The 22,471-nt window shown below is 38.7% G+C and overlaps 9 protein-coding genes and 1 non-coding gene across 10 annotated transcripts; 6 read left to right on the top strand and 4 right to left on the bottom strand.

Moving 5' to 3' along the window:
- Positions 1-24: 24 nt before the first annotated feature.
- SOCG_02969 (transcription elongation factor Spt6) lies at positions 25-4,365 on the top strand. Its single transcript, XM_013161459.1, has one exon. The coding sequence runs from the start codon at positions 100-102 to the stop codon at positions 4,201-4,203; it is 4,104 nt and encodes a 1,367-aa protein (XP_013016913.1). The 5' UTR covers positions 25-99; the 3' UTR covers positions 4,204-4,365.
- Positions 4,366-4,522: 157 nt separating this feature from the next.
- SOCG_02970 (mediator-replication checkpoint 1) lies at positions 4,523-7,767 on the top strand. Its single transcript, XM_013161460.1, has one exon. The coding sequence runs from the start codon at positions 4,542-4,544 to the stop codon at positions 7,518-7,520; it is 2,979 nt and encodes a 992-aa protein (XP_013016914.1). The 5' UTR covers positions 4,523-4,541; the 3' UTR covers positions 7,521-7,767.
- Positions 7,768-7,788: 21 nt separating this feature from the next.
- On the top strand, positions 7,789-8,471 carry SOCG_02971 (40S ribosomal protein S25). Its single transcript, XM_013161461.1, has 3 exons — positions 7,789-7,913; positions 7,965-8,205; positions 8,260-8,471. The coding sequence occupies exons 1-3, from the start codon at positions 7,911-7,913 to the stop codon at positions 8,283-8,285; spliced, it is 270 nt and encodes an 89-aa protein (XP_013016915.1). The 5' UTR covers positions 7,789-7,910; the 3' UTR covers positions 8,286-8,471.
- A 430-nt stretch (positions 8,472-8,901) lies between these two features.
- SOCG_02972 (uncharacterized protein) lies at positions 8,902-10,272 on the top strand. Its single transcript, XM_013161462.1, has 2 exons — positions 8,902-9,044; positions 9,257-10,272. Exons 1-2 carry the CDS (start codon positions 8,990-8,992, stop codon positions 10,165-10,167), a joined length of 966 nt encoding a protein of 321 aa, XP_013016916.1. The 5' UTR covers positions 8,902-8,989; the 3' UTR covers positions 10,168-10,272.
- SOCG_02973 (uncharacterized protein) lies at positions 10,261-11,320 on the bottom strand. Its single transcript, XM_013161463.1, has 2 exons — positions 11,107-11,320; positions 10,261-11,050 (listed from the first exon to the last, which is right to left on the bottom strand). The coding sequence occupies exons 1-2, from the start codon at positions 11,210-11,212 to the stop codon at positions 10,410-10,412; spliced, it is 747 nt and encodes a 248-aa protein (XP_013016917.1). The 5' UTR covers positions 11,213-11,320; the 3' UTR covers positions 10,261-10,409.
- Positions 11,321-11,449: 129 nt separating this feature from the next.
- On the bottom strand, positions 11,450-16,783 carry SOCG_02974 (DEAD/DEAH box helicase). Its single transcript, XM_013161464.1, has one exon. It carries the CDS (start codon positions 16,765-16,767, stop codon positions 11,656-11,658), a length of 5,112 nt encoding a protein of 1,703 aa, XP_013016918.1. The 5' UTR covers positions 16,768-16,783; the 3' UTR covers positions 11,450-11,655.
- Positions 16,784-17,158: 375 nt separating this feature from the next.
- On the top strand, positions 17,159-18,364 carry SOCG_02975 (zf-CCHC type zinc finger protein). The gene has a single exon (XM_013161465.1). It carries the CDS (start codon positions 17,489-17,491, stop codon positions 18,152-18,154), a length of 666 nt encoding a protein of 221 aa, XP_013016919.1. The 5' UTR covers positions 17,159-17,488; the 3' UTR covers positions 18,155-18,364.
- Positions 18,365-18,616: 252 nt separating this feature from the next.
- SOCG_16111 lies at positions 18,617-18,688 on the bottom strand. Its single transcript has one exon. It is a non-coding gene; the product is annotated as a tRNA-Met (tRNA).
- Positions 18,689-19,149: 461 nt separating this feature from the next.
- On the top strand, positions 19,150-21,892 carry SOCG_02976 (transcription factor zf-C2H2 type). Its single transcript, XM_013161466.1, has one exon. It carries the CDS (start codon positions 19,901-19,903, stop codon positions 21,362-21,364), a length of 1,464 nt encoding a protein of 487 aa, XP_013016920.1. The 5' UTR covers positions 19,150-19,900; the 3' UTR covers positions 21,365-21,892.
- A 119-nt stretch (positions 21,893-22,011) lies between these two features.
- On the bottom strand, positions 22,012-22,377 carry SOCG_02977 (electron carrier protein; the record flags this gene model as incomplete). Its single annotated transcript, XM_013161467.1, has 1 exon — positions 22,012-22,377. One exon carries the CDS (start codon positions 22,375-22,377, stop codon positions 22,012-22,014), a length of 366 nt encoding a protein of 121 aa, XP_013016921.1.
- Positions 22,378-22,471: the final 94 nt, after the last annotated feature.

The following is a 22,471-nucleotide window of genomic DNA, read 5'->3' on the forward strand; positions in this document are numbered from 1 at the left end:
ACAGTGCTAGAAAGGTCGTTTTCACAAATCCACACAAGCCTAACCACAACAGAGCGGCAGGTTTCGGAAATTTGTTTTTCTGTTGTGTATTTGGAAGAGATGAGTGAACTTGGGGTTTCTGGTTCACCTAATGAAAATCCAAATTTCGAAAAAAATAATGATGCCCCTATAGAAGACGGACGCGATGAAAACGCTGATGAATTAAACGAAGAGGGTGAAGGTGATCGTTTGGATAATAATGAACATCATGACTCCTCAGAAGAATCCGAGACGGATGAGGAAGCCGAACGAGCGATCCGAGAAGGATTCATCGTCGAAGATGAAGACGATGAAGCTCCTCAAGAAGCCTTAAAGAAGAAAAAGCGTAAAAAACGCGCAGAAGAAGAAAAAGCTCCTCAAGATATGCTGGATGAGGATGATTTAGAATTGGTCATGGAAAACACTGGTCAGGATAATCGGACAAAACTAAAAAGACTGAAGCGAGGACGTGACCAGGAAGAAGACCTCCAAAAAATTTTCTCAGAAGACGAAGATCAAGAAGAAAAAGAGCCTAGTGAACGAGAAGATGGAATCGATGAACCTGAGCATGCATACGGAAGACGTAATGGTGTAATGGACGAATTTGCCGATTTCATTGAACAGGACGAATTTGAAGATGAAGAGCCTCAGGAGGAGAAGTACGATGCGACTCCTCAAATTGAATCAGTTCGACCGGAAGCGTTGGGCATATCCGAAGATGACTACATTCAAATTTACGAAATTTTCGGTGATGGAACCGACTATGCGTTTGCCTTGGAAGATGAAGATGTTGAAGATGAACTTCAAGAGCCTGTTAGTTTGAAAACAATTTTTGAACCTAGCGAACTTCAAGAAAAAATGCTTACGGAAGAAGATGAAATTATTCGTATCACTGACGAACCTGAACGCATGCAATTATATATGAAAAGAAACGAGGATTGTACTGACCAAGAAATCCTTGACGAAAGCCTTTGGATCGCTAATCGGATATTGGAGAAACGACATGATATAAAGACTGATTTGTTAGACCATTTCCGGTCTGCTGTACGGCATACAGTTCATTTCTTCGTTCGTGAAAGTCTTGAAGTTCCTTTTATATGGCAACACCGTCGGGATTATATAGTCCATTATGATCGCCAACGCGATTCTATAACCCCATTACTTAACCAAGATGATCTCTGGTGTATATTTAATTTATGCACCCGATATTGGTCTCTTCATAGCAAAAAGAAAGATCTCATGAAATTATATTCAGATTTGGGTATTAGTGATGAAATGGTTGTTACATTGTGCCAAGAAGCATCTACCCTGGAAACAGTGGATGACCTGAATGACTATCTTCATTTTACTTATTCCGAACAGATTCGAGATCGCGCTTTGTTGGTTGGCACCGGCCTACGTCGACCCCAGGTATCAAAATATTCTTTTTACGAAAAGGCGAAGAAATCTCCAGTTTATCATCTCGTGAAAGAGTTTGGCATAAGTGCAAGAGATTTCTCATTCAATGCCGTTCAAGGTGCTCGTCTTCGTTTTGTTGAAGATGTTTCAGTATCGCCTCAAGAGCTTGCCACTTCTTATGTTTCCAACGATCTTACCGATCATGAGTTGGTATTACAAAGAGCCCGCAAGGTATTCGCTGAAGAGATTGTTCATGATCCCTATTTCAGAAAAGCATTTAGAGATAAGCTATTTCAAACCGGCATTGTATCCACGATAGCAACTCAAAAAGGTGTTCGTAAGATTGACAACGAGCATCCGTACTACGAATTCAAGTACTTAAAAGGCAAACCATTGGCATCCTTTGAGAAGTCTCCTATTCTCTTCTTGAAAATGTTAAAAGCTGAAGAAGAAGGACTTATACAATTATCATTAGATTTCAGTGACAAAAACACCGTCTTTAATGAGTTTTTTGAACTGATTTTATCTGATAACTATTCAGAGAATGCCACTAAATGGAATGCTCAACGAGAAATGGTTTTGAAAGATGTTTTCAAGCAGTTGTCAACTTTGGCACCAGGTGCAATTCGTGAAACCCTTCGTTCAAAATATTTGGACGAACTAGGAATGCTTTGCCGTGGAAGGTTGTATTCCAGATTGGATCAGGCTCCTTACGAACCTTCAACGAAAAATTTTGACCGCGGTACTATTCCTTCAGTCTTAGCTGTTTCTAACGGTAAAGGTGAACCATCTGATGCTATCATTTGTCTTTTTGTTAATGATATGGGTGAGCCAGTCGATTCTATTAAGTTACCTGACTTTAGAGACCCTGCAAACCAAGTCATGTTTACTGACTTCGTTGATAAGGTCAACCCCGACGTTATTGGTGTCTCTGGCATGAGTGTCGCTGCACATAAAGTACGTCAGAATGTACAATCGGCTTTGAGCTCTCATGATCCTGTCGATATTGTTATGGTAAACGATGAAATTGCTCGTCTTTATCAAAATTCTTCTCGCGCAACCGACGAGTTCCCAAGTTTCTCTACTACAACATTGTACTGCATTGCGCTGGCTCGCTACGTACAGAATCCCTTATTTGAATATGCGGCTTTGGGTCATGACCTTTTGTCTTTGTCATTTGATCCCTGGCAGCATCTCTTACCTTCAGAGACTTTGTGGAGATATCTTGAAACTGCATTGGTGGATGTATCATCGCTTGTTGGCATTGATATTAATGAGGCTGTCAATAACAAATACGAAGCCAACATCCTTCCTTATATTGCCGGTTTAGGCCCTCGTAAAGCAGATTATATACTAAAAAAGATTGCAACCGTTGGTGGTCGAATTGACAACAGAAGTGACTTAATTTCTAAGCAAATTGTTACAAGAAAGATTTTTATCAACTGCTCTTCCTTCTTCATTATACCTAATGATGAATACCCAAACATGGATATTTTAGATACAACCCGTATTCATAATGAAGATTACGAACTCGCTCGAAAAATGGCTAGTGATGCTTTAGAATTAGACGAAGAAGACATTGAAGAATTAGAAGCTAGTAAAGGTGTTGTGTATCACTTGCTAGAAGACAATGAAGTGGCGAAGGTTGATGAACTTGTGCTTGAAGAATATGCTGATCAACTAGAACGTGAGTTCCATCAACGTAAAAGAAGTACACTAGAGAAAGTTCGTCGTGAATTAAAGGACCCTTATGGGGAACAAAGAAACACGTTCCATAAGCTTACCCCCTCGGAAATATTCCTTATGTTGACTGGTGAAAACCCAAGAAACTTGGGTCCTGATACATTAGTTCCCGTTAACGTTAAGCGTGTCACTAATCGATTTGTTGCTGTTAAACTTGACTGTGATGTTGATGGCGATATTAAAGCAGATGAAGTTAGTGATGACTTTATACCACCTCCTCAACTCCTTCAAGCAGGTCAGACAGTTGAAGCTATTATTATATCATTGAATGAGCAGAATTTTACTGCTGAACTTTCCTTAAGAAACAGTATTATGCAAACTGTTCAGGCCAGACAAAAGGATCGTTCCCATTTGACAGCTTATTGGGATGCTGAAGCTGAAGATCGCGACAACGAAAAAATGCAAGCGGAAACACAAGCTGAACAGAGGGTGGCTCGTGTTATTAAACACCCATTGTTTAAAGATTTAAATGCTTCTCAGGCAGAAGCGTATTTATCCAAGTTACAAGTTGGTGACTTAGTTATCCGGCCATCATCTAAAGGCTCTGATCATATTGTTGTAACTTGGAAGGTTGGTGAATCTTCTTTTCAACATATTGATGTCTTAGAACTTGATAAAGAAAATGAGTTTAGCATTGGTCAACGGTTGATTGTTAAAGGTCGTTTTGAAAATATGACCTATCAATACAGTGATTTGGATGAATTGATTGTTATGCATATTAAAGCAATTGCTAAAAAGATTGATGAAATGTGCATGCATGAGAAGTATAGACGAGGATCTCGTGCTGAAATTGAGCATTGGCTAGAAAGCTACTCTGAGGCTAATCCAAAGCGTTCTTGCTATACATTTTGCTCTGATCAAGATCACCCAGGATATTTTGTTCTTTGTTTTAAAGCTGGCGTAAGTTCTCCTGTATTGGCATGGCCCGTGAAAGTGATTCCAAATGCGTACTTTCTGCAAGGTAATGTTTATGCCGACATGACCGCTCTTTGCAACGGGTTTAAACTTTTGTATGCTGCGCGTGCAAAAGGTTCTAGACGCTAAAAAGTTTTGTTTCTATGTTAAAAGATATCCTTACTATCGTTTGGTATCGTTCATGTAGCAAAAAATATATGTATCCGACACGATAACTACAATTATACTTCTTACGTCTTTAATTTTTATATAATTCATTTTGATTACTTAATAAAATTATTTGTTTAGGAATGTATTGTATGTTAGATGCCGAAGGTTTTTTATTGTATTCATAATTTTTGTTAATATCACGCGACGCGACACGACGCGACACGAATGAATGAAGGTCGCGTCGCGTTGTCAACTCATATTAAGTATGTCGTGTACGAACGTAAACAAAACATATATCAGACTAGATACATTTAGACATGGATACAATACATCAGAATCCAATAATGGATTCTGAAGAAGCAGTTTGTGATGCAGAACTATCAAAAAATGAGGACTTGTCTAATGAACTCCTCGAGACGCCACGCACCAGGGTGAAGAGAATGTTGGCGAAGTTCGATGATGATTATGAGCCTGCTGCTAATGCAAACGAAACGGAGACTTCTACCAACGTTGCCCAAAATAGCTCTGAAACCCAGATGGATGATGATTTACAGTCCAAATTTAGTTCAGCCTATGAGCGTGTAAAAAAACGGCTACAAAGTGAAAAAAAAAACAATAATGTTACATATGGAAAAGAAAATTTAGAGAAACAAAACATTGAAAGCGATAATGAAAACGCCCTTCAAGTCTCGACCCCAAGTTCTCCTGTTGAACAGGAACCAGTTCAAGCACCACTCGACCGAGAGTCTCGCTTGAAACAATTAGTTGAAAAGAAAAAGAAGGAATTGAAAGCTCAACAGGATGATCTCTTCAACCAAGATGAACCAGCTGCCCTGAACGATAGTTCCTCTGATGCCGGTAGTAAGCAAGATGAAGCTGAATCTGAGAGTAAATCGTATAGAATGGAGCGTGGCTATCGAAAAGCCTCTAAAAAAGCGCTTCTTGACCTTCACCGAAACACGGCAAAATTGACTCGTGAGGTAGTTAGAAACCCTGAAATTAAAGTTGGCAAGAAAGTTACTTTAAGTGATTTCTTTGGTAAAATTGGATTTAAGCCAAAAACAGAAAATGGAAATAATTCGAATGATGAGTCTGTATCTTCGCAGAAAATATCTGAAGAGCCTTCCTCGAAGGAAAACGATCAACCCGAAGAAAGTAATGGTGTATACCCTTTGAACTCTACCGAATCGTCAGACAATGTAATTGACAAGGGAATGAAAGCAGGTGAACTGGATCTGCCAGACTTGGGACAATCGAGTTTGTTCAGCAAAATGCTTCCGAAAGAAGCAACGCCCAAATTATCTATTAAAGATAAAATTCAGAAACTTTCTAAGAAAATGTACACAGAAACTTCAGATTCCGAATCAGATTTAGAAATAGAGACGCGACCAAAAACGGTGACACTAGACACAATACAATCAGCTAAGTCGTCAGAGAATGTGGACACGGTTACTGAAAGACTTAAGAAGCTTGCTGGCATTCGAGTACCCACGAAAGGAAACACGAAGCCTGAAGATAAAGAATTTAATTTGAGAGATTTCAACCGAGAGTTGATGAAAAGGGCTGCAATGATGTCTAAAGCTGAAAGGGAAGAGACAGAGAAAGAATTGGCAGAGCAAGGGCTTTTGGTTTCCGATGCTGACAAAGATGAAGAAGAGCAATTGGGATATATCGAGCGTGCTAGAAAGCAAGCGGAAAAAATACGACAAAGAGAGCATGAACTCGATGGTGATGGACCTTCGGAAGATGAAGAAGAAACTGCCTATGAAGATGTTTCAGTCAATAAAACCCCAAAGACAGTGATTTCCGACGTAATCATTCAGGCAACGCAAACGGAGTCATCTGATACAAGTATGAAAAAAAGGAAAAACAATCGCGTCGTGATGGATGATGACGAGATGGAGGAGCAGAATAATTCTCCAACTGACATGAGGGTTGTTGATTCCGACAATGAGGATGATGACTTGCGGATTGATGATTTCTCCCAAACACCTAAGGAGAATAAAGAAGAAAAGGAAAGTAAAGAAGATCCTTCATCTTTTTATTTTCAGAATATGCTTCCACCAGATTCACAGCTTTCTATTGTCGATGCAAATTTCAGTCAGCCCCCTCCCAGATGGACATTACCAAATAGTACATCACCTGAAGAAGAAACAATACCAACTCAACTAGATGCCTTAGTCCCCACTCAATTGGATGCAACAATACCCACTCAGGTAGATTCGAGTAAGAAGGATGAGTCAAGTCAATTGGTGAAAACCCAAGTGGATCATGAAAACTATGAAGCTACTAGTCTTCCCAGAAAAGATCTACTACAGAGACGTCCAGAAAAGGAGGATGCAAAAGTCAATTTTACGAATTTCGTAGAAGATCAGGCTGAAGAATCCGAAGATGAATATGCTGGAATGGGAGGAGTTTCAGATGAGGACGAAGGGAATGAGGAATTAGAGCCGGAAATAAAAAATATGATTGATGATGAAACAGATTTGAAGAAAGAAGAAATTGCATCGATGGCTCGATACGCTCGCGATCAAGAAATTGACAAGGACAACAAGTTAGTTGAACAGCTTATGAAAGATGTCACGACTGGTGGACTTCGGAAAAGACACAGAAACAATGCAGGCTTACTAGATGATAGCGACGATGATGATGACGAACACAACGCAATTCGACGAGAAAAGCTCAAGGAGCTACGAAGAAGGAAGTTGATGGAGCATGAGAACTTGGAGATTCTTGGTGGAGGAAAAAGGCAAGCTTTTCTCGCTACAGTTGAGGATAATCTAATAGATACTACTGACAATCTTCATTGGTTAGACAACAATGATGAAGATTCCGGTATAGGATCTTCAGAGCTTGGAGAAGAGCATCTTAGGTCTGATCCTGCAGAAGTTGATGATGAAGATGCGACTCGTGAAAAAGATGGATTATTAGAGAAAGCTAATCGGAATTATGTTGATCGCTCAGAACTAAGTAAAGTCAAATCAAAGACGTCCTTGACTGAAAAGGACGATATTGACTTACCGGCAACACTGAGGACAATGATACGAAAATCGAAAAAGAGCAAATTGAATGAAAGTGCCGGTGATTTATCTTCTTCGAACCCAAGGACCTCTACCTTGGTGTCCTCCACACAACGAACTACCGGTCGTAAATTCAAGGGTCTCATGCAAGTTTCGAATACCAACAATAGGGAAAGGTCTCAGAATCAAGGTTCGCAAGCTACAACAGCTAACCCATCTACACCTAGTAAACCCAATTTGCTGGCTTCACTCAATAACTTTTCTGATTTTGATTGATATGAACAATATACGATGAATCAATTTAGGTCAAGCTGGTCTTGACTAAATTTTTGGTTTTACTTTTGCATCCTAATACATACATATAATCTACTTACTTAATGAATTATCTTTTCAGAAGTCATGTTTAGCCATCGTACTTTCTCAGTCTAATGAACTCTTCAGAGTTACCTGTCTATATACACTTAATTAACAATGCAAATGTATTTAGCCCGTAGTAATAAAATACATTGGATACTTTATTCTTATTCTTTTTAGTGACCTTCTCTATACACTTGGCCTAATACAAGCCCTAACCTAAAGAGGCATGTTTAGGTTAGGGCTTAGTGTGGCAGTCACAAATTGCTATTCGTAAATGGAACAACTAAGTAGAACAAACCATCCACAAAAATGGTAAGTGAAAACGGAATGAAGTGAAGGATAAGAAAACTAATAAAGAATTAGGCACCTAAGAAGAAATGGTCTAAAGGAAAAGTGAAAGACAAGGCTCAACACGCCACTGTCTTCGACAAGAATCTTATTGACCGTATCAACAAGGAGGTTCCCGCCTTCAAGTTTATCTCCGTCTCCGTCCTTGTCGACCGTATGAAGATGAACGGTGCTCTTGCTCGTATCGCCATCAGAGACTTGGCTGACCGTGGTGTTATCCAAAAGGTGGACCACTCTTCTAAGCAGTTCATCTACAGTAAGTAACCACGTCAATATTCACATTTCACTGTATTTTTCTAACAATTCTTAGCCCGTGTTCCTGCTGCTTCTGCTTAAGATGTAGAAGTGTTGATACGAATAAATTTTTTTCGATTATTGAATACAAGAAAGAGTGTAGTTTTGTGAAGTACCTCATGATAAGTAGTAGATGTAGATTGGTTTTCTATTGTATACAGTGGATGAAAGCTTTGGTTTTGAAGGACTCCAAATAAAGTATGTGGTAATGTTAGAGATCGTCGACAATTTTCACCTCGACCTCTTAAATGTCAAACTTTCAGCTTGTATAAAGGCCTAATCGATATATAATACATAGTTTGTATTAATAAAGTGCACACAATTGCTAGTCAGTCTGTTTTAAGAAGTCCCATGGAGCGGCTTTAAAACATTACATTACCTTTGTTTACGCGTTTTTTTAAAAGTAGCAACGTCGATGCAAAATTAGCGAATAATGCTGAACGCCTTCGGTCTACTGCATTCACTTTATGTTCGTAAATCATATCTTATTTACAGCTCTCTCTGGCTGCTATGCCCGAATGCAATCTACTGACTTATGTTCAATTCTATTTTATTCAAAGATTTATCGACTCTGATGAACATTAGCTATAAGTCTTTATAGTGTATTATGGTCTACCTCATTAAATAGGTCTACATTCTATATTAGCTATCCCAATTCACTGGACCTATAAGGAAATTGAGATTTTGACCAAAGAAAACACCTTTGGAAAGAGGAAATTTTTACAGTGAATCTCTATCGTTTCATTATGAGCTCCATGAAGACAATTGCTACACATAATGGCGCGTTCCATGCTGACGAAGGTACGTGAAGTGGATGGATTTGAAGCCAGTCTTGAGAGTTGGATACCTGGATATTTAACGTTCATGAAACATCCAAAACAAATGAAAGAGATGTTGCTAGATGAAAGTCTTATGTTACTGATATGAGTACAAGTTGATCGATATTTATTCCTGTATCTGCTTGGCGTTAACTATCTTGAATGGAAGTTCTGAAAAGCTAATGTTTCTTCTAGCTCTTGCTGTGTATATGCTTCGTAATTTAGACACTTACCGTGATGCTAAAGTAGTTCGCTCTCGTGACCCCCAGCTGTTAGATAGCTGCGATATCGTCGTTGATGTCGGTGGAAAATATGATGGTGTCAAGTATTTTGACCATCATCAACGTGAATTCAGTGACACTTTATCTTCCAAGTACAAAACCCGTCTTTCCAGTGCTGGCTTAGTATACAAACACTTTGGCAAAGAAGTAATCAAGTCGGTCTTGGTGGGTAAGCAAATATCTCAAGAAGACTTGGAAATTTTGTACGAAAAAATATATACCTCTTTTATTGAGGGTTTAGACGCAAATGACAATGGTATTTCGCCATTCCCGGCTGACTTGACTCCCACATTCAAAGCTGCCATGAGTCTTCCAGAAATGGTTTCCACTTACATTCCTTCTTGGAATTCTGAAAAACAAGACGAGGAGACATTTTTGGAATGTTTCAATAAGGCTTCCGAGTTCATCGGCAGCTGGTTTGTTCGTACTGTAAACAATTATGCTTCTTCTTGGTTACCCGCAAAAACGTTGGCTCGTGAAGCTGTTCTCCGGGCAAAGGACTCTCCTATCTTGATTATGGATAAATTTTTTCCTTGGAAGAGTCATCTTTACGATATTGAGAAAGAACTCAACATTGAGGGACAATTCAAGTATGCTATTTATTCAGATGGAAAGGGTTGGCGTGTGCAAGCCGTCGCTATTGACCCTACTTCATTTACTTCTCGTCTAGCTCTTCCCGAACCCTGGAGAGGAGTCCGTGATGAGAAACTTTCTGAATTGACCGGAATTCCCAACTGTGTTTTTGTTCACGCATCGGGTTTCATTGGTGGAAATGGTACTTATGAGGGAGCTTTGGAAATGGCTAAACGTGCTTTGACTTTTTAATTTGTCGATATAAAATACGGTATCCTCGAGTAAGTTTACTAATAATATCGGTTTGGTTTTGGAACAATTACATTATAGTTGTCACCTTAATAGTGGTAAAATTATGGTAAATAGTTTTATTGCGACGGTACTGTCTACCGTTCACTTGTAAATTTTCTAGTCTATTAATTAGGTTTTTGTACGTCCAGAACTATTCAATTTTATAATAGATGTCTAGTGGAAGTAAGATTGGGTAAAGATGCTTAGCAATAAGGGTTCACATCTTTTATAATACTTAAAACTTCAGTTGGTATCATTCGTGCTTGCACTTCTTCGTCGCCAGAAGAAATGGCTTTACGTATTGCTGTACTACTAACATTTTTACCCATGTTGCCATTTAATCTCGCAAATTGTATTCTCGAAGACCATTCTAAAGCCACGTCTTGTAACTCGCCTTTCTCGAGTTTGGATGGGTATAATTCCTGCAGTTCATCCGCTGTTGGATCGTCTGTTTCACGATAAAAGCAGACAATTCGAGATCGTTCAAAAAAAGGGTTCATAACTTTTTGGATTGAATTTTCCGGATAATATTTACAATTTAGAATTCGTATCAGTGTGTCAAACCCGACCAAATAAGTCTGCTCTTTAGGAGAACAGTATTTCGACAAACATACACATTTCTCGGCGAAGAGTGGATATTTACAAAGGGCAATCGAGACACTGCGGTTTTTTATAAGTCGATATAAAGCTTTCAGCATTGCTAATCTAACGTCCAGGGATGCAGGAGCCTCAGCTTTGTCAGCGTTTGCAATGCTCAGAAGCAAAACTAGATGACTTCCTTCCGGAACAAAATGACACATTCCTAAGTGAGCATTATGAGGAGGATTAAAGGAGCTATCGAGTACTAAAATCCCCGTTTGGGTTTCAATTAGTATTACTTATTGTCATTGTAGGATTTACCATATAAGCTAGCTTCTTTTGGAGGTTGCTGGCCTAAAAATCGAATCTCGTCTTGAGATGATTTAAAATCATTGACAATACTCTTGTAGTTTTGTAAATCCAGCATATATGAGAAAACTCTTGGAAAACGGGGGATTATAGAATAGAACGATTTTTTATCGTTATTACAGTCGACGCTTTACAGTTATTACATATCTCAAGATTAATAAATTTCTAATAGTATACTTTACATTTTCGCAAATAAACAAACAATTAAAAAATGTGAAAAGTTTTGATAATCCTTTCATCACACAATATGAGAAATACAACATTTCTACAATTTCAATCAACATACGAAATCAAACATGAGAAAATAAAAATTAATTAACTATCAAAATAGCATTGAAATCAACTGTTCACGGACCAAAGTATAAACATAATTTGAATGCTTTTCATATATCCTAAATCCCGTATGACTTTTTAGATCTTATGTAAATTAGAGGCCACTAGCTTTTTTTTTACAATTTTACACAAAAATTCCAGAACAAAAATAAAAGTAAACAGATAAACTTAAGCCCACATCTTTCTAAATTTGGCGTCGAATTGGTTACGAACTTCAAGGAACATACAGTAGACCTTGAAAAGATTCATGTCCATCTTGTCTTGCAATTCTGGAGAGGCCAGAGAAGTGGAATAATTTCCGTTCATACTTTGCATCCAATCAGTGTTGCTTTCACCTTCAGTAGAAGCTTGGACAGCGTTGGAATCCTCAAGAGCACTCATGGCGTTTTCAATGTCCTCATCGGTCACTAAGTTGAGCAAGTTACCAATACAACTGCAAATGGTAGCTAATGCTAAACTGAAATCATTCAATACAAACCAAATTTCGGATTGCTTCAAACCATTTTGTTCAACCAAAAGGTCAACACTTCCATGAGTGAAAAAATCAAGAAGATAAGCGTTAAGGGGACCCTTGTTAACTTCAAAAACTGGCAAGCGAGAAGTCTTGAGGAAAACTCCATCAGGTGTTTGCTCCATGAAATCAGAAACATTCTTAGCAGCACTGTCGTTAAAACCGGCCAATCCACAGAAGTCGGAAACCACGCCGGTAGGGACTGCTTTAGGGAGATCAGCAGCTCCGTTGAATTTCAAGTTGGACAAAGGCAACTTGTCATCCTCAACACCAACATTACCGTGCTCGCGGTAGTAATAAGCGTACGTCTTATAGAGATTCAACACGCGCTCATCATGAGCATTTAATACTTCAACGATATTCTGGGGGAGAGAAGGCAAAATAATCTCCGAAGGAGTAGATTCATCACGCTTTAATGAAAGGGCATACTGCTCATTAATGCGAATGCGTCCAAACAAATGGCAGAGAATAGTAATAGTCTCACGTAAAGCACCCAACTTGTCAGTGCTATAGTTGTCTGCGATCTTATGGAATACACCAGCACGAAGCAAGTTAGTGAAAGCATAGTTGCTGGGTTCAGTGTAATACAAGTGCATAGTAAGATTAGACAAATTAATAGGCTTACCGAAGTCATCTAACAATCCCTCTCGAAGAAGATATTCGACAACAAAACGAAGATGATGGTTGACTTGATTACTCAAAACATCACCATTTTGCATAAGCTTAGGCTCATCCAAAATTGAGCGAATGGTATTACGAGCAAAAGGAGCAGCCTGTGAGCCCGAAATGAGTTGGGATAATTGCAAGACCAAAGACGTAGTAAGAGGGAACTGACCTTGGATATCCCACAATTTCGTAGTTAACAAACGGTAAACCTTATGCAATGGCACACCGAGGAATCCGACATGACCTAACAAATCGAAGCCACGACGACCAGCACGACCGGCAGCTTGATGGAAGTTAAGAGCGTTTAGTTGTAAGTTATCACCCAAAAATACGACAGTACGACAAGGCATGTTGATACCTAAAGACAAAGTACGAGTAGCGATCACAACAGTGAGTTGTCCACAACGGAATAAAACTTCTACCAATTGACGATAGCGTCTATTAAGACCAGAGTGGTGAACACCAATACCTCTATAAAGAGCATCGACCAACCACTCAGGGACAACTTGTCGTCTACGCAAGGATTCCACATCACGATATAATTCCTCCTTACCATAAGTAGATTTAGCACCAGCAAAAGAAAACTCTGGAGAAGGCTCTTCTGGATCGAAGAACTCAATCCAAGCAGTATCACCAGACTCCTTCAAAGCTTGTTCTTTTTGCTTTTCAGTGGCCGTCTTCTCAAACTTTTCCAATTGTTTAGCACGTTGGCCGGCGGCAGCTTGCCACTTCTTATACTCACGCATCTTTTCTTTCCATTCTTCTGAGTTTTCACGCCATTGTCTTTCCTTTTCAACTAAGCCCTTGAAAACATGTTCGGCAAGATATTCACACTCTTGTCGATCGTAGTTGAAGCATAAAGCGGGAAGCAATTCTTGCTTATTCAAATCCTTAAGCATAGGCAATAAATTCAATGCAATAGCATCCAATGAGTAAGCAGAAGTGTGCAACTGAAGTTGGTTATTGACAACACGTTGAGGATCATTACAAAAGTGTTTAATAAGAGCTTGCAAAGGAGAGGTGGGAGCAAAGGCGTTAGGCAAAGAAGCCCAAGTGTCGATTGTAGCTTTAATCTTCTTTTCGTAACCAACGACATCAACCTTTTTAATAAAAGGAATGTCCTCAAAATATCTGTCAGGATCCAATCTCTTGCTGATTTTGAAATCACCCTTGGAAACTAACTTCATAGCATAATATAATTGCAGTAAATCACGAGGCTCAAAAGCTAAATTTGTTGTTGTACCTTCAGAGAAAGACAGAGCTGCGGCAGGGTGGATGAGAGCTATCTGGCCATTGTCCTCTTCTTCATGCAAACCGTTAAACTCTTTAGCACCACCATAAACGAACTTTCTCAAATCAGAGTAACGGTGTTCGTGAACAATAAGATGGATGGGGTTGGCATGAGCACGTTGAAGAGCAGAAAGCCAAGTATGGAATTCTTCGGGGTTACCAACAGTAGCAGAAAGTGCGACAATCGGACAAGGAGCAAGTAATAATAACTGTTCTTCCACCATTCCATCTTCCATTTGTCCGATACAGTGGATTTCATCAAAGATGATACGTTTAATTTTAGGGCACCATGAATTGGCCAAAGCGGGTTGCAGAAGCATTGATTGTAACACATGGGGGACAGTAATTAACACTTGGCAATTAGTTGGATTGTTGATACGATAATCACGAGTATAAACTGACCAGACGGTTTGACCAGCATGAGGATAGTGCTTGTTAAACCGAGCATAAACTTCGGCAGATAACTGGTTAACCAAAGCCTTGGTAGGTGCAACATAAATTACCACTCCATCATCATTGCCACGTAAAACCTTCTCCATAGCATAGAAGGAGATAAAGGTCTTACCTGAAGAAGTAGGTGCGACCACAAAAACAGATTCGTCCTTGTCGAGAATATCTAAAGTTTGACGTTGCCATTCATCAGGATCAAAAGCAACACGGTCGTCTGGAGCACTACCCATAGATCTTTCCATGTACTCACCAAAATGAAGCAACTGGAAGGTAGGGGAGGTATAAGGAACTTCTAAGTCAAACTCCTCTTCCTCTAAATCAGGAAGTACAAAGGGAAAAGACATGGAACGTGAATCGAGCTTCTTGGCTTTGCGGATAACACTTTCGAAACCTAAAGCAGTGAGTGTATCGTCGAGGGCAGCCTTAATTTGTTTAGTAATTGGCTTAGGGTAGACAATACTAATTTCACGGAAAATATCGACAGCTATGCGAATATTCTTTTCCTTAGACTCGTCAGTAACACAGGCAGCAGCCCACAAAGAGAGTAAAACCCGAATGCGGTATAGGCGCATTTCGTTCTCTATGTAAGGATCGTAAGTCCTAGTGTTCAATAGTTGAGCAAGACGATTGGAGCGAAGATTTAAATCCTTTATGCGGCCAAGATCATTTCTAGTTTCTTGCCACATATGATCGTTTCTATTGTCTTCCTTTTCTGATTTTTTGGCAGCAATTTCGGCACGAATCATTTCAGCCTTGGAAAGTTTCACAGACTTACCCTTTTTAGAAGCAGTTTCCTTGTCCTTAGCCTTGGCCTTATTTTTAGGAGCCTCTTCATTTTGAGCCTTGGCTTCCTTGGAGCTTTGGGTGAAGATGGTTTGGCGCTTCAGTTGACCGCCTTTAGCACCCGTAAGTGAACCAGCGTACTTTTGAATGTGGCTGATGAAAAACTGGTCCTGGCGACGCATTCTGTCAACTTGTCTTTTGTCTTTGTTGCTATCACCAGTCTTCTTGATTGCATTGATATCGTCATAGCGCTTAGAAGTAGCGGACTTATCATTTATGCGTAATTTTGAGAAATCCAAGGCCGTTTCAAGTGGTTGAAGCTCCTTAGGTTGAACAGCCCATTCCTCGGTGTTGTAAAAGGGAGAAATAACAGGGTCATTATAAGGAGCTAAAGAAGTATCGATATCACTAGTAGATGTTTTAAGAGGGGTACAAAGTTCCTTAGAAATGGAAGAGAAAGAAGAGAAATCATAAAGATCACCAGCGTCAGGGACAGCATCGGTAACCAACTTCCAATTAGAAAGTGCATACTCACGGCAAACATCAGGAATATAAAATTCACCATGAACAACATCAGCTACTAGACGAACGAACAAACGAGCATCAAAAATGTCGTGGAATCCGTCAACCTTGCTATCTAATAAATTGAGAATGGAATTAGCACAGCTCAAATATGAAGAAGTAAACTGTTGAATAGCAGGTTCCTCGTACAAGGGGAAAAAGGGCTGAGATCGAGAAGAAATTTTAAGATGTTCAAGGACTGCAGCTAAAACGATTATCATTTTTGCCAAATCACGGCTTAAAGGAGATGATTCGTTTTTAATGAGCCAAGCCACAGCAAGAGTCTGAACACGCATCGCGTTCGTTGAACAAGCATCAATATCGACTTCAGGTAAGTCAATTGCTTGACGGTTTTTACCGAATTTTTCCAAATAATCAGAGATTACTTTGGAAGCTTCTTCAATAGCCTCGCTAGAACGAGTAAAGAATGAAGGCAATATACAGCATAGAATCTTATTGTCGACAAACTCATAGGATCCCAATAGAGCAACGGGCACACCGTCAGACAACGCGAAAAAAATAAAAGACTTAAATACCATCAATTGTTCATCAGAAATAGAAAGACCTCCTTCCTTTATATTTTTATTATTGTCAAGAACCATAAAACCGTAAGGACGGTATTTGGCAATAAATACACTCCATTGAGAGTCAGTTAATGATTTAAATTGAAACACTGGAACGTATTTACGAAGATGACGGATAGCTACTCTACGAAATAAAAGGAGGGAAGAGCGCAAAAGGTCATCATAATTAGAGTAAAGTGCTTCCCAGTTTTTGAAAAATACAATACAAAAATTTAGTCTGGCACTTTTGAATCTAGCCAGCTCTCTTTCTAATAGATATATAGCGTACAATATTTGAACGCCATTTTTGCCCAAAAATTGGCAATCTTGTGCGAGGATATGGAAAATTAAGGAATCACCATCAATAAGAAAGAGTTCTTCACCAGCAAAATCACCGATTAAATCTACAGAACGATAATTTTGTACCGTTGTAAGCCTGGCAATCTCCTCGCTCATATTTTATGAAGTGAATGGGAGAAGGAGAAAGTGTTGCATCTATGCTACACCTTACCTAGTGGTGTCACTCATGTTACTTCAGTCGCCAAGTCAAGATTTTTTATGTAAACAATATGTCGAGAAAATAAAAAAAAAAAAAAAAAAAAAAAAAAAAAGAGAGGAAATAAAAATATAGAATGATTGGGATGGTTTAGAATTTACATTTCGAAAAAACAAAATAAAATAAATTTATATGGGTATCGACTTTAGCTGAAGCAGTGAAACGAATGACTATTGTAAACTATGTTGATCAATTTTGTTATAGTTGGAGATCGGAAACTAAAAAAAAAAAAAAAGAAAAAAAATATTAAGAGAATTATTTAAATCATCATAAACATACAAGATCAAGAAACCAAACCATACAACATCGCTCAGTTTGGATGTCCCTTTTCAGAGCGATTCTGTGTTACTTCATTGAAATAGACGATGTATGAAATTTTTCTGGCGAAAAGCAAAATACTTCATTTGTACAAAGGAGACTTTACAGGCTAAAAGAATAAAAAAGGGTACTTACAGGGAGAAAATTACATTCATTGTATCGGATATTGTGGAAAAGTGCATTGATAATTAATTTTGGAGGGAAGTGAATTTTTCGTAACGACTAGCGGGATCTTTTACGTTTCGTTTTCTCATTATAGGTTTTTTATTTAGTTATCTACACTCTTTATTATATTTTTAAAAAATGGCACGAATTACAAACATGGGTAGGAGGAAGAAGTTTTTGGAGGCGACACCTTATGAAGCCAAACCGGTTGAAGCCGCCAGAGACGTCAAGCCAAATGGAAACAGTTATGCTTCCATTGAAGATTCTGAAAAGAAAGGATATAATGGGGAAGACTCGAAACCGGATCAGCGGCGGAGAAAGAGCCGTTCAGAGCATCGCAGAATCCGGAGACAGAATATGAGATACAAGGACAAGTTTTGTTTTGCATGCAGAAAACCAGGTCACATTGTGCAAAACTGCCCTGAGGCAAAATCAGACGTCTCTATATGTTTCCGCTGTGGAAGCAAAGAGCATTCATTGAATGCTTGTCCTAAAAAAGGACCTTTGAAATTTGCGGTTTGCTTTATTTGTCATGAAAAAGGACATTTAGCAGGTCAATGCGAGAAGAACCCTCACGGTCTATACCCTAAAGGGGGTGGTTGCAAGTTTTGTGGATCGATACATCATTATGCTAAGGACTGTGATCAAGTGCGCAAGGAGGATGTCAATTACGGTCATGTTTTGGCTACTGCAGGTACCACAGGTCCTGATGAAGACGTCTATCATGAATATGCGAGGGAAGTCACCAAGCCTGCTGTTCCCAAGCCATCTTCCAAACCAAAAAAGAAAACAGTTACATTTTGAGCACTTTGAGTTTAAAGAAAAAAAATAAAAAAAAATAAATAAAAGGATATGGGTTATAATAGGTATGATTCTTTCTGATCAAGCTTTTTTGCCAATTAATAGATCTCGATCAGTAATAGTTGGATAAAATGCTTCGTAAAGATATGGACTAACTTCATCCTGGTCTTAAAAGTAGTCATTTTCGTGTTAAGTGTAGCAATTATAAAACGAATAGTATTCAAAAACTTCAATTCAATTGATGATTGTTATTCTGTCTTTATGCTTGTTTTCCTACTTTACCCCAGTAGACAATTGTTTGGAAATAGTCAGATGGGATATAAATTTCGTTTCCATTTCATAATCAATAGATTGGCTGCAAGTAGAACCAAGTAATATAGAGATTTTCTGCAATGGACAATTGCATCGCAACTCCAAAAAAACGTCGAAATCACTAGCGAAAAAAACACAGAAATAAAAAAAGAATTGCGCGGCCAGGTTTCGATCCTGGGACCTACGGGTTATGAGCCCGTCGGAGTTCCACTCTCCTACCGCGCACTTGCAGTTCCTACAGCGACTCGAACTCGAAACCTTTTACAAGTTCAAACCCGTTCTACCACAGTACTGTTGATGGTTGACACACTAAATATAACTTTATGTAATAAAAGCAAGTTGAGCTTGGATACATAATAAAGGACTTACTCCTTACGAAATTCACGTTTTTCGTTGAATTTCTTTGTGAAATCCATCGCTGGTATTTAACGAGGATAATACTTTTTCTTTTCTAATAACTTTTGCAGATGGACTATAAAAGTTAGAAAGAAAAGAAATTATATAAATTTCCTTGTTGTTTCTGAGTTTTTCATAGAAGTAAACAAAAAAATCATGATCTGCAATATAGGATGACTAACCGATGATCGACAACACCTTATACTTCATTAAAGGTACAAGGAAAGTAACAAGCGTCGATCTATTTTAAGATCGGCAATCGAAGTGGTTATACCAGTTGTACATGACTACTTCTTCATAACCCGCGAAAGTGCATTCACCTTAATATATCGTCGATTAGGGATTAATCAAATATTTGAGATCATCCATTTAATTACATAAAACCAAAAATAATTTAATAAGAATACCGCTTGTGAATTCGCACATACTCTTCATTCAGAGCAGTTAGCTATTTCTGTTGCCTCCCCTAGTCAATTTCCGATTGCTTCCCTAAGCCTAATTATCTATTGTTTAATTCATTCAGCTTTGTTTTTTTTGGCCATTTTAAAAGAACTTTCTTCAAAAGTTCGCCATTCGTTTTCAAAAGACGATAATTAAGTCCCTGTATCTCATTTGAGGATTAAGTGGTTTTTTTTTGGGTTTTGGGAGAAAAAAAGGAGTCGCAACACTATTTATTTATATTTATTTTCTATTTTTTTTTTAGTTTTTCTGATTCATCAGTCCTAGTGGAGGAAAAGTAAACTTGCATCCGTTAGGATAGCAAATCAACCTGTTTTTGAATCTTCGTGGGTCAAATCAATATCCCTTTTTATATTATATTATTCCTGTATTTAAAAAAACACACGCTGGAGGTGTATTTTTTTAAATAGGAATTCCTCTTCTACCTTTTTCCTTGCTTTTGCAAAGTCTATTCCATCTTGTCCCTCATTTTTTCCTGCAAGGCTTCGCAAGGCTGCTGAAAAACAGTCGAAAATCTATCTTTTACATTTTTCAGCATAAAATTTGTTTTTTTCGTCCGTATCCTTTGGTGCACGGTGTACAATGTCATCGGAAACTTCTGCCGCCGAACATACCAATGGAGCACAGGGCTCTACATCAACGACTCTCACAAATCCTTCCTCTAATGTGAATACTGCAAATAATCAGCAGTCGTCCTCAGTTCCTCCTCCTTGCCCGTACCCTCATGTTGGCCCTTCTTTTGTACGTCCCAACACTCAGTCTAATCCTGATGAAGCCCAAAGACGGTCTCAAGTCAATCATTATAAAAATAATCTTGAAAATGTTGTCTCGACAATGCCAGGTTCCTCTGTTCCTCTACCCAAAGGTTCATTAGATCCATCGGCGAACAATTCTCTTTGTTGTTGCACCACTGTTCATGGTCATCCTCACATACCCCCTACTCTTATTAACCCTTCCTCTTCTCAATATAGACTTCCTCCTATTTCCACCATATTGGGAGGATCTATGACGGATCCTGCGATCATGGCAGCCGCTGCCGCTTCATCTCCTCATTGTCATCCTCCCAACTCCACCTCACCAGATATACCGCTTCCTCCAGGTTTTCTTTCTCCTTACAACCCTTTTTCCTATGCGTATTTTCTTGCAAAAGCAAATGAAGCGGCTGCCGTTGCTGCTGCTCATCAACACCGTCCTACCAGTTCGACTGATCAGCATCCTCAACCCTCACAACACCCACCACACGTCGACCCAGTAACCCAATCTGCAGTTCCTCCAACTACGAACCCTTGCTCAGCAGTTCCATCACACCATACGAATAATAGCTTTCTAACGTTTCCTTTTCAACCTCCTTATCTCCCGTTTGTATGTCCTGGTTGTGCACAAAATCAGCAAAATCGTCTAAACCCTCATCCAAATAATGATGGTTTTGTTCGTTGCCCCGCTCCTTCAGAGCATGAATCGTTCGTTTCGCGTAACGAGACAGAAACACAAGAATCGACGAATGGTTCCAGGACAAACGAAGCAGATCATCAATCTTCTGAGAATACCTCTAATCGAACTGTGGACATGAGTCATTTCGGATTAACACCTGAGGTTCATTCCTTATCTCGAAATGGGCTTGTCCCCGAAAACACATCTACAGCCTCGCATTCGGGATATTCAAACTCAAATGGATTTCATGATGCTATTCTCTCTGAACTTTCTGCTGCGGCTACCCTTGCACAAAACGGTTCTAATATCAGTGGAGCTTCTGATGGGAAAAGTCAATCTAACAAGGATCCGTCGGCCATTGAAAAGAGAGTCCATATTGCAAGGAGGCATTCGAATACTCGTAAATCAAATCAACAAAGCGCTGCAATTTCAAGTTCCACTGTTCGATATCGTTGCACGGAGTGTCTTCAAGGGTTTTCAAGACCGTCCAGTTTGAAGATTCATACTTATTCCCATACTGGTGAGCGTCCATTTGTCTGTGATTATGTAGGTTGTGGAAAAGCTTTCAATGTCCGCAGTAATATGCGTCGACATCAACGTATTCATGGTGCGTAAGGCTACCCTGATTTGACGTCCATGATTTTACTGTACAATAGGTTATCAGTTCCTATTTATGTTTCTTTTTTATTTTATTTTATTTTGGTTTTTATTTTTATTTTATTGTCTTATGATACTATGGAATGGTTTTGAAAGAATATTCGCCATTAATAAGTGGTGAATCGAACGTATCAAATGTCTTTTTACCTGTCCGTACTGGTAATAAAGTCTTTGACTTGTCTATGTAATCTACTATCTTTAACAAGGTGAATGAAGGAAAAGTGACTTGCGTATGATACCTCTAATATTTATACTCGAAGAGAGAAAAGAGAAAAGAGGAATCATGCGTCGTATCTCACTTAATATTAATTGGGACTATTCTAAAGGACCCATATTCATATAATTCACAAAGTATTTATTAATGCACTAGTTCTCGCTGTTGAATTATTTGATTTGCATGAACAGCAATGTATTTGTTTTCTCTTGTTTTTACTTTTTTTTTAATTTTTAATAAATAGAATACTAACGATACTTTATTTTGCCATATGCTAAAATGGTGTGTGCCATTGCAGCGTGATCCTACATGTACAAAAACCAAAGACAATCATTAGAATGGCCATTTCATTTGCAAATCGGGTCTAAGGAGGAAAGAAATAGTACACTTATCACAATAACTCTTTAAGATCCCGAGTCTGTAGAAGTACGGAATAAGGACTTATTTTCCCATTATCCCAGTCGACAAGACAAGGACGTCTAAAAGTTCGGAAATCATTTTTGTATTTATTTAATGCATCCTGAACAGAGGTAGCTCCGGAAATTAATAAATGGCTTTGTTCCTTCTGCATACTGTTTAGCATGATACTCATTTGATCTTGGGTAGGAGGATCCAGTTCAACTTGCAATTGGTATCGGAATTGTTTACTATTAGTCCTTTCACCAAGTATCATGAATTCCGTAAGTTTCTCTTCAACAGATGTATTACGCTTTCGAGCGAAGAGAGTCAATATTCTTTTCGTCGTTAAACCAAACATATCGAAGATATCAAATTTTTTTTTTTCTACTATTATTAAAAGAAGTAGAGAACTAAACAGTAAGTTGGAAGAATCCAACAGCTTTAATTATAAG

Source organism: Schizosaccharomyces octosporus (assembly GCF_000150505.1).
Source record: "Schizosaccharomyces octosporus yFS286 unplaced genomic scaffold supercont6.1, whole genome shotgun sequence".
Taxonomy (NCBI): Eukaryota; Fungi; Ascomycota; class Schizosaccharomycetes; order Schizosaccharomycetales; family Schizosaccharomycetaceae; genus Schizosaccharomyces; species Schizosaccharomyces octosporus.

Bases quoted from the DNA above. Each gene is read 5' to 3' on its own strand.
- SOCG_02969 (XM_013161459.1), top strand. From the start codon at position 100: ATGAGTGAACTTGGGGTTTCTGGTTCACCTAATGAAAATCCAAATTTC.
- SOCG_02970 (XM_013161460.1), top strand. From the start codon at position 4,542: ATGGATACAATACATCAGAATCCAATAATGGATTCTGAAGAAGCAGTT.
- SOCG_02971 (XM_013161461.1), top strand. The intron at 8,206-8,259 runs GTAAGTAACCAC...AACAATTCTTAG, and splicing joins TTCTAAGCAGTTCATCTACA to CCCGTGTTCCTGCTGCTTCT.
- SOCG_02972 (XM_013161462.1), top strand. From the start codon at position 8,990: ATGAGCTCCATGAAGACAATTGCTACACATAATGGCGCGTTCCATGCT. The intron at 9,045-9,256 runs GTACGTGAAGTG...TGTTTCTTCTAG, and splicing joins CGCGTTCCATGCTGACGAAG to CTCTTGCTGTGTATATGCTT.
- SOCG_02973 (XM_013161463.1), bottom strand. From the start codon at position 11,212: ATGCTGGATTTACAAAACTACAAGAGTATTGTCAATGATTTTAAATCA. The intron at 11,051-11,106 runs GTAAATCCTACA...CGGGGATTTTAG, and splicing joins AAAAGAAGCTAGCTTATATG to TACTCGATAGCTCCTTTAAT.
- SOCG_02974 (XM_013161464.1), bottom strand. From the start codon at position 16,767: ATGAGCGAGGAGATTGCCAGGCTTACAACGGTACAAAATTATCGTTCT.
- SOCG_02975 (XM_013161465.1), top strand. From the start codon at position 17,489: ATGGCACGAATTACAAACATGGGTAGGAGGAAGAAGTTTTTGGAGGCG.
- SOCG_02976 (XM_013161466.1), top strand. From the start codon at position 19,901: ATGTCATCGGAAACTTCTGCCGCCGAACATACCAATGGAGCACAGGGC.